This window comes from Pseudophryne corroboree (assembly GCF_028390025.1).
Source record: "Pseudophryne corroboree isolate aPseCor3 chromosome 3 unlocalized genomic scaffold, aPseCor3.hap2 SUPER_3_unloc_15, whole genome shotgun sequence".
Classification (NCBI taxonomy): domain Eukaryota; kingdom Metazoa; phylum Chordata; class Amphibia; order Anura; family Myobatrachidae; genus Pseudophryne; species Pseudophryne corroboree.
In genome coordinates, this window is record NW_026967503.1 from 2,446,266 (window position 1) to 2,456,389 (window position 10,124).

The following is a 10,124-nucleotide window of genomic DNA, read 5'->3' on the forward strand; positions in this document are numbered from 1 at the left end:
ACAAAAAGCTGCAGAGATATTGCGCCAGGTCAAGAGACCCTCAGGCGATAGCTGTGGACGCACTGGTGACACCGTGGGTGTTCCAGTCGGTCTATGTATTTCCTCCTCTTCCTCTCGTACCCAAGGTGCTGAGAATCATAAGAAAAAGAGGAGTGAGAACAATACCAATTGTTCCGGATTGGCCAAGAAGGACTTGGTATCCCAGATCTGCAAGAAATGCTCTCAGAGGACCCATGGCCTCTGCCTCTAAGACATGACTTGTGCAGCAAGGGCCCTGTCCCAAGACTTACCGCGCTACGCTGATAGAGGCTAGGAAGGATGTGACTTCTCAACATTATCACCGTATATGGCGAAAATATGTGGCTTGGTGTGAGGCCAGGAATGCCCCTACGGAGGAATCCCAGCTGGGCCGTTTCCTTCACTTCCTACAGTCGGGAGTGACTTTGGGCCTTAAATTGGGTTCCATTAAGGTTCAGATTACGGCCTTATCCATTTTCTTTCAAAAAGAACTGGCTTCTCTGCCTGAAGTTCAGACGTTTGTAAAGGGAGTGCTGCATATTCTGCCCCCTTTTGTGCCTCCAGTGGCACCTTGGGATCTTAACGTGGTGTTGAGTTTCCTGAAATCACACTGGTTTGAACCACTCAAAACAGTGGAAGTAAAATATCTCACGTGGAAGGTGGTCATGCTATTAGCCTTGGCTTCGGCTAGGAGTGTGTCAGAATTGGCGGCTTTGTCACATAAAAGCCCTTATCTGGTTTTCCATGCGGATAGAGCAGAATTGCGGACCCGCCTACAATTTCCTGCCGAAAGTGGTTTCATCCTTTAATATTAACCAAGCTATTGTGGTGCCTGTGGCTACTACTGACTTGGGGGCTTTGAAGGTTTATGTAGCCAGAACGGCTAAGGTCAGGAAAACAGAATCTTTGTTTATCCTGTATGCTTCCAACAAGCTTTGGGGCGCCTGCTTCAAAGCAAACTATTGCTCGCTGGATCTGTAACACGATTCAGCAGGCTCATTCTGCGGCTGGGTTGCCGCTGCCTAAATCAGTTAAGGCCCATTCCACAAGGAAGGTGGGCTCTTCTTGGGCGGCTGCCCGAGGGGTCTCAGCATTACAGCTTTGTCGAGTGGCTACTTGGTCAGGTTCAAACACCTTTGCAAAATTCTACAAGTTTGATACCCTGGCTGAGGAGGACCTTGTGTTTGCTCATTCGGTGCTGCAGAGTCATCCGCACTCTCCCGCCCGTTTGGGAGCTTTGGTATAATCCCCATGGTCCTTACGGAGTCCCCAGCATCCACCAGGACGTTAGAGAAAATAAGATTTTACTTACCGATAATTCTATTTCTCGTAGTCCGTAGTGGATGCTGGGCGCCCATCCCAAGTGCGGACTTCTTCTGCAATGCTTGTATATATTTATTACTTAAATAAGGGTTATGTTATAGTTGCATCAGAGTTTATCTGATGCTCTGTGATTGTTCATACTGTTAACTGGGTAAAGTTATCACAAGTTATACGGTGTGATTGGTGTGGCAGGTATGAGTCTTACCCTGGATTCCCAAAATCCTTTCCTTGTACTGTCAGCTCTTCCGGGCACAGTTTTTCTCTAACTGAGGTCTGGAGGAGGGACGTAGAGGGAGGAGCCAGAGCACACCAGAATCTAAATTCTTTCTTGAGGTGCCCATGTCTCCTGCAGAGCCCGTCTGTTCCCCATGGTCCTTACAGAGTCCCCAGCATCCACTACGGACTACGAGAAATAGATTTACCGGTAAGTAAAATCTTATTTTCGCTCAACCCCTATTAATTTGGCCGACCAGATGACTATCCTTTCGGAATCAGTGCTTTCTAAATTGACGTCTGATCAGAGAGAAGCACTTGCTGGCCCAATAACTATGGATGAAATCAATAAAACCATATCTAACCTTCCTCATGGAAAGTCTCCGGGACCTGATGGTCTGTCGGGCGACTATTACTGAATTTTACAAGCCCACATTGCCCTAACCTTGCTAGAATTATTTAGGTCTATACACGAAAAGGGAGCTCTCTACTCCGCTTTCAATGATGCTTTCATAACCCTACTCCCTAAGCCAGACAAGGATCGGAGTTTGTTGACGTCTTACAGACCTATAAGCCTGTTAAATGTCGATTACAAATTGGTGGCCAAAATCATGGCAACGCGCCTCCAGGCTATACTGCCATCAATCCTCTCGGACCATCAAATGGGATTCGTACAGGGACGTCATGCAGTTAGAGCCATTAGTACGGCTATAGCGGCTGTTGTGGCGGCTCAACGCCCGGCACCCACTCAAAATATATTGGTCAGCTTAGACATCCATAGGGCCTTTGACTCTATACTCTGGTCGCACCTCTATACTGTGTTAGAAAAAAAGAGACTTTGATGATAGTTTTGTAAATTTTATAAAATATATCTACCACAATCCAAATACTTCCCTACTGGTTAACGGCCTTTTAAGCCCAAGCTTTACACTAGAAAGAGGCACCTGTCAAGGTTGCCCATTATCACCCCTCCTCTTCAACATAGCACTGGATCCCTTACTACGCACTCTTCAGCAATGGCACGCCTTTCAGGGTATTAGAGTTGGGTGCAGAGAAATAAAGATCTCTGCATTCGGAGACAATATTTTGTTGTATGTATCCAACTCGGAACACTCCCTAGATCAAATATTACACACAATTCATTTATATGGTTCTATATCCGGCCTGCAACTTAACATGGACAAATCTGTGGCAATGCTCCTTAGGGGTACACTAACTCAACCTCGCTGGGCCTCCCATTTGTCTCTGCAATGGGCCAGAACATTTATCCCTTACTTGGGAATAATTTTACCCCGAAATCCGGTCAATTTATACCAATTTAATATTAAAAAGGTAATACATACTCTTATGGAAGATGTGAGACGTTGGGAACACCTGCCACCCTCTTTCCTGGGGCGAGCAGATCTCTTAAAAATGGTAGCAATACCTAGAATATTATACCCACTACAAAACCTTCCAGTACTTTTGACTAAAGCAGATACCGTTCACTTGAACGCTTTGATTAGGAAATTTATATGGAATGGAGGGCGCGCATGCATTGCTTTACGGAAGTTATATCAACCAAAAACGAATGGCGGCATCAACTTCCCTGATGTCACTGGGTATAATCACTCAGCTCTCTTGTGACATTTAAGAGACTGGCTGCAAGGGACATCGATTTATACTGATGTCTCTCTGGAACAAGAATTTTTGAGGGACCCTGCATTAATAAGCTTGTTACATCAACATGATCAGGAAGTGGAGGAACATATCAAATTGAATCCTTTGCTTTGGACAACGCGGAGGCTTTGGCACATCCTGCGTCACAAGGCTGGACTCAATGGTTTCTATTCTTTACATCTGCCCCTGGTCAAAAATCCTCAATTCCTAGACGGCATGGCTGCTCATCCCTTCACCCTATGGAGACTCGCGGGAATAGAGAACATTGGGTCTCTAGTGTCGGGGAGAAACGCCCTCTCACCTTTACAGAACTTTCTACTAAATATGCCATGGTTAGGCCATATCCTCTGGCCTTCCTGCAGACACGCTTTTATGTAAGCCACGTCCTACAGCATTTTTCTGACAAAGATTGGGATAGCCCCCTAGACGTCCTCTTGAAAAATACAGTCCCTCAACGTAAAGCTATCTCGATCCATTATACTTTTCTCAGAGATATTATGGATCATACTAAAGTGTCGGGAAGAGTGTCGGGGTGGTTGTCCCACTTCCCTGATTTGGAAAAGGCCCTTCTGTATTCTCGCAGAACTCTCCCTTCTAGCATGTATACTGAGCTATTCTTAAACATATTCCATAATGCATATCTTTCCCCGCTACGTCGATTTCATATAGGAACCTCCGCGACTCATAACTGTCCATGGTGTCACCAGGAGGAGGCGGATAACTACCATTGCCTGTGGGCTTGCCCTATCGTACAATATTTCTGGCACTTAATACGCAGATATGCTGAATACAAATTTACAAATTATGTCCCATTTACCCCGGAGTGGGCAATTTTTGGAATGGTTAATCCTATGCTTCGAATAACCCCGGGTAGTAAGAAATTACTACTGGCCATAAGCGCAGCGGGTAAAAAAAACTATATTGCAGAGTTGGCTTGATAATTCACCCCCTCAGTTGCCATTGTTTTTTTAATAAACGATACTTTCTGTTTCGAATGGACTGGATGGAGACACTCCTGCATAAGGAAAGGGAAGTGGAGCGTTTTTTTTCACTCTGGGAGTCGTACATAGACACGCTCCCACGTACCACTAGAAATCAGATTCATTATAGTCTTAAAGACACAACATGGTATCTTACCAGGCTGATAACCCATGATCCTCCGATAGCCTTGGCGTGGGGAGGGGGACACCTACTCTTGCATATTGGCCGTTGTTGAGGTTCAGGACTCGCAGTATTATTTGTGTTTGTATGTTAAAAAATTATTTTTGGGACATTGCTGTTGACGATTACTGATTTATACTGATATACAATAAGTTTTCCTCGACACCAAGAGATGTACACCTTGAACACTTAATGTTATACTCAGATTTACTTATTTGTATGACTGTTTCCACTATAACGAGAATTTGTATCAATGTACGATATCTGCTCTGTCCACATTTTGCAACTGGACGTATCAAATCAACATTGTAACTATTGTGGTATGTTTGTATCACTTCTTTGTTGCCGCAATAAAAAAAGATTTAAATTAAAAAAAATAAATAAATATATATATATATATATATATATATATATGTAAAAAATATGAGTAAAGCGCCACATGTGAGGGAAAACACCACCTGAAATTGAATATATTTATATGTAAAAAACACTCCCTTGTAAGTAATAGGGTGTCAGCCGTCCCCTAAACAGTTTTACAGCATTGGTGAGATGCTGTATAAGATTAAATGAGTATGGGTAGATAGGGGTATTGGCGACCAGCTGGTGTTTTTATATACCAAAATATTTAGTGGACTAGTATCGTATATATAGGACTGGATTAAGGAAGAAACTCCTTTTTATGAAAAAGAAAAATAACAATTTATTTTATCAATAAAAAATATATATTTTACACTTGCTTTCTAAAAGATACATATAAAACCGATTCCTCTACAGATATAAAAAATGTATTAAAACGGATTATATAGTAAAAAGCAGTTGTATAAAAATATTTTAAGACATAGAATGGAAAGAAATAAGAATAAAAATATTTTTTAAAAAATTAGTAGTTAGTAAAAAACAGCTTAACTTAGGGTGGAAGGTCATACAGGAGACCTTCCACCAGCTGGTCGCCAATACCCCTATCTACCCATACTCATATATATATATATATATATATATATATATATATATTTGTGTGCACCACCATAGCGCATTTCGAATTCTTTCTTCTTTTTTCTCCTGGAAACTATAGGTCAGTAAGACAATACAGTAGGAAACTGTAGGTTAGTAAGACAATACAGTAGGAAACTGTAGGTCAGTAAGGCAATACAGTAGGAAACTGTAGGTCAGTAAGACAATACAGAAGGAAACTATCGGTCAGTAAGACCATACAGTAGGAAACTATAGGCCAGTAAGACCATACAGTAGGAAACTATAGGTCAGTAAGACAATACAGTAGGAAACTAGGTCAGTAAAAGAATGCAAAAGGAAACTCTAGGTCAGTAAGACATTACAATAAGAAACTATAGGTCAGTAAGACAACAGTAAAACTGAAGGTCAGTAAGACAATACAGTAGGAAACTATAGGTCAGTAAAACAATACAGTAGGAAACTGAAGGTTAGTAAGACAATACAGTAGGAAACTAGGTCAGTAAAAGAATACAGAAGGAAACTCTAGGTTAGTAAGACAATATGGAAGGAAACTATAGGTCAGTAAGATAATACATTAGGAAACTAGGTCAATACGACAATATAGTAAGAAACTATAGGTCAGAAACACAATACAGTAGGAAACATTTAAAAAGCCTTTTTATACGAGTTCCTCCTAACACCGCACAACTGCTCAGTGCGCAGACATTTGTGCGCAAAGTAAAAAAAACTTGCAGTAAAACCTATGGAGGATTTTCACCACTATTTGCGGCTAAATGGATAGGGAATTTTTTGCGATTAACTGAATCCCCCCCATAAAGTGTTTATACATACAGTATGATGTTACATTGAGATTACCGCTGGAGGAAACTCTGCCACAATATAATTGAATGTAATTTAGCCCGTCCTCGTATGGGTGTAATATATTAATATATTCTTACTGACCAGGATTACCAGCACTGAATCAGTTATCACCCAATATAATATACATGCCGCTGTTTAACTACAAATACACTTGTTTTTTTAATTACTTTATTCACCTTTATACATTTACTTCTGTGTTTTATATATCACTGATTTAGCTTACATACTTTACTGTACTTAATAAAGGTTATATATTATTTATTAGTGCACAAACAGGACAGCACTTTCTCTTCTTTGCTGTTTTATTATTGCAAAGCCCATGTAACCTCTAGTAATCCCACATGAGCGTCCATGTCACCTTTAGTAATCCCACATGTGCGTCCATGTCACCTCTAGTAATCCCACATGAGCGTCCATGTCACCTCTAGTAATCCCACATGAGCGTCCATGTCACCTCTAGTAATCCTACATGAGCGTCCATGTCACCTCTAGTAATCCCACATGTGCGTCCATGTCACCTCTAGTAATCCCACATGAGCGTCCATGTCACCTCTAGTAATCCCACATGAGCGTCCGTGTCACCTCTAGTAATCCCACATGAGCGTCCGTGTCACCTCTAGTAATCCCACATGAGCGTCCATGTCACCTCTAGTAATCCCACATGAGCGTCCATGTCACCTCTAGTAATCCTACATGAGCGTCCATGTCACCTCTAGTAATCCCACATGTGCGTCCGTGTCACCTCTAGTAATCCCACATGAGCGTCCATGTAACCTCTAGTAATCCCACATGAGCGTCCGTGTCACCTCTAGTAATCCCACATGAGCATCCATGTCACCTCTAGTAATCCCACATGAGCGTCTATGTCACCTCTAGTAATCCCACATGAGCGTCTGTGTCACCTCTAGTAATCCCACATGAGCGTCCGTGTCACCTCTAGTAATCCCACATGAGCGTCCGTGTCACCTCTTGTAATCCCACATGAACGTCCATGTCGCCTCTAGTAATCCCACATGAGCGTCCATGTCACATCTAGTAATCCCACACAAGCGTCCGTGTCACCTCTAGTAATCCCACATGATCAAGTTCCAGTCTAAGCATCCTAGCTTTTTTGTTTTGTAATGATTACAGGTAAAAAAATGTCAGTTATAAAATTATATATTGTTAACTGTAACACCCTGGGTCTTGTCTACTCATTTTATATATTAATGTATTTTATTTCCAGCAAATGGACACACAAGCAGGAATATCACAGAAGGACATCTAATGGTATCCCCGGATTGTGACATAAAAGATAATGATCGTAGACCTGATTCTCCAGGAGATAACCTCATTACCCCAATTATACATCCAGCTCTATCAGCTGATCCCTCTGATCCTAGGAAATGTTATCCTGATCACTCTGATATTGGTGCATCTGTTACAGCTCTGAGAGTAGAAACAGTGTTTCCCTGTTCTATAGATGCCAAATGTTTTACACAGAATACAAAGTGTATTACCCATCAGCCAGCTAAGGCAGGTGAGAGGCCATTTCCATGTTCTGAGTGTGGGAAATGTTTTACACAAAAATCAGCTCTTGTTACACATCAGAGAAGTCACACAGGTGAAAAGCCATATTCCTGTTCTGAGTGTAGGAAATGTTTTCCACGGAAATCAGATCTTGTTACACATCAGAGAAGTCACACAGGTGAGAAGCCATATTCCTGTTCTGAGTGTGGGAAATGTTTTGTATATAAATCAAGTCTTGTTACACATCAGAAAAGTCACACAGATGAGAAGCCATATTCCTGTATTGAGTGTGGGAAATGTTTTGCATGTAAATCACATCTTGTTAAACATCATATAAGTCACACAGGTGAGAAGCCATATTCCTGTTCTCAGTGTGGGAAATGTTTTGCATCAAAATCAAATTTTGTTACACATCAGAAAAGCCACAGAGGTGAGAAGCCATATTCCTGTTCTGAGTGTGGGAAATGCTTTACATATAAATCATATCTTGTTACACATCATATAAGTCACACAGGTGAGATGCCATTTCCCTGTTCTGAGTGTGGGAAATGCTTTACATATAAATCACATCTTGTTACACATCAGAGAAGTCACACAGGTGAGAAGCCATATTCCTGTTCTCAGTGTGGGAAATGTTTTGCATCGAAATCATATTTTGTTACACATCAGAAAAGTCACACAGGTGAGAAGCCATATTCCTGTATTGAGTGTGGGAAATGCTTTGCATGTAAATCACATCTTGTTACACATCAGAGAAGTCACACAGGTGAAAAGCCGTATTCCTGTTCTGAGTGTGGGAAGTGTTTTCCACGGAAATCAGCTCTTGTTAGACATCAGAGAAGTCACACAGGTGAGAAGCCGTATACCTGTCCTGAGTGTGGGAAATGCTTTACATATAAATCAGCTCTTGTTACACATCAGAGAAGTCACACAGGTGAGAACCCTTATTCCTGTTCTGAGTGTGGGAAATATTTTGCATGGAAATACGATCTTGTTAAACATCAGAGAAGTCACACAGGTGAGAAGCCGTATTCCTGTTCTGAGTGTGGGAAATGTTTTGCATGGAAATCAGATCTTGTTAAACATCAGAGAAGTCACACAGGTGAGAAGCCGTATTCCTGTTCTGAGTGTGGGAAATGTTTTGCATGGAAATCAGTTCTTGTTAAACATCAGCGATTTCACAGGTGAGAATCCATTTTCATGCTGTGAGATAAATAAATCTGCTCTTGTTGAACATATTAGACATTACCCAAGCACGGAACCATTTAAATCTTCTGGAGTATAATTATCACTGTTGTGCAATGTTCCTCAAGGGTCAATCCTATCTCCTATGCTTTATAAAATATATATGCTACCACTGGGTGATATAATCAGACGTCATGGCCTGGTCTACCACTGCTATGTAGATGACCTGCTTTTTGCTCCATGTACTGAGAACCTAATACCAATCCTAAATAGTTGTCTAGCTGGGCGCCAGGGGTGGATGATGCCAGCCCAGCATTACATGGTCCAAGGTACCAGAAGCAGCTTCTGCCTCCTTACTGCCCTGCTGGCTTCTACAGATGAAGGATTGTTACCAGCAGTACCAAGAATCTCCTGTCATTCATTTATGGGTTGAACTTTTAGTTTTGCAGCCCTGACCATGGAACTCACTGCCTTGCACAGTCCAAGAGACCTCCACTCTAGAGACCTTCACAAGTAGACTGATGACTGTTACTCACGCTTTTCATTAATGTACCTCTATTTACTTCCTAAATAATACATCCCAAATGCTTAGGTCTTTTTTCTGCTGTTTATTTTGTATCTTGTGCTTTGTGTAAATGTGTATGTCTAATACCAGTTTCTACAATCTGTATTGCTGCACGACAATATGGCGGCCATTGGAACGTGTTTTCACTTCTTCTAGTTTGCCTAACTTGTTGCTGACACTCATCTTGATCAGGAGTGTTTTCAGATACAAGATCCTATCTATATATACCCTGTACATTATCATGTGCATTAGTCACCCGGGTTCCATCTGCGGTGGTTTGTTGTATGTTACATCTATATGGTGCGGATACTTCCTGTATGAGTTCATAATAAAAGCTTTTGTTTGCATCTAATTATTGCTGTATAGCTTTTATTTCTCTTACGTCCTAGAGGATGCTGGGGACTCTGTAAGGACCATGGGGTATAGACGGGCTCCGCAGGAGATATGGGCACTCTAAAGAACTTTTAGTATGGGTGTGCACTGGCTCCTCCCTCTATGCCCCTCCTCCAGACCTCAGTTAGATTCTGTGCCCAGAGGAGAATTGGTGCACTACAGGGGAGCTCTACTGAGTTTCTCTGATAAAAGACTTTTGTTAGGTTTTTTATTTTCAGGGAGCACTGCTGGCAACAGGCTCCCTGCATCGTAGGACTGAGGAGAG

At 41.7% G+C, this 10,124-nt stretch overlaps 1 protein-coding gene across 1 annotated transcript in view; it reads left to right on the forward strand.

Moving 5' to 3' along the window:
* Positions 1-9,782, forward strand: part of LOC134983459 (zinc finger protein 585A-like) — a 116,581-nt gene extending 106,799 nt beyond the window's left edge. Inside the window, exon 7 of the mRNA XM_063949137.1 lies at positions 7,811-9,782. Within this exon, the coding sequence (XP_063805207.1) occupies positions 7,811-8,904 (1,094 nt within the window). The 3' untranslated portion in view covers positions 8,905-9,782. The remainder of the gene's footprint in view (positions 1-7,810) is intronic.
* Positions 9,783-10,124: the final 342 nt, after the last annotated feature.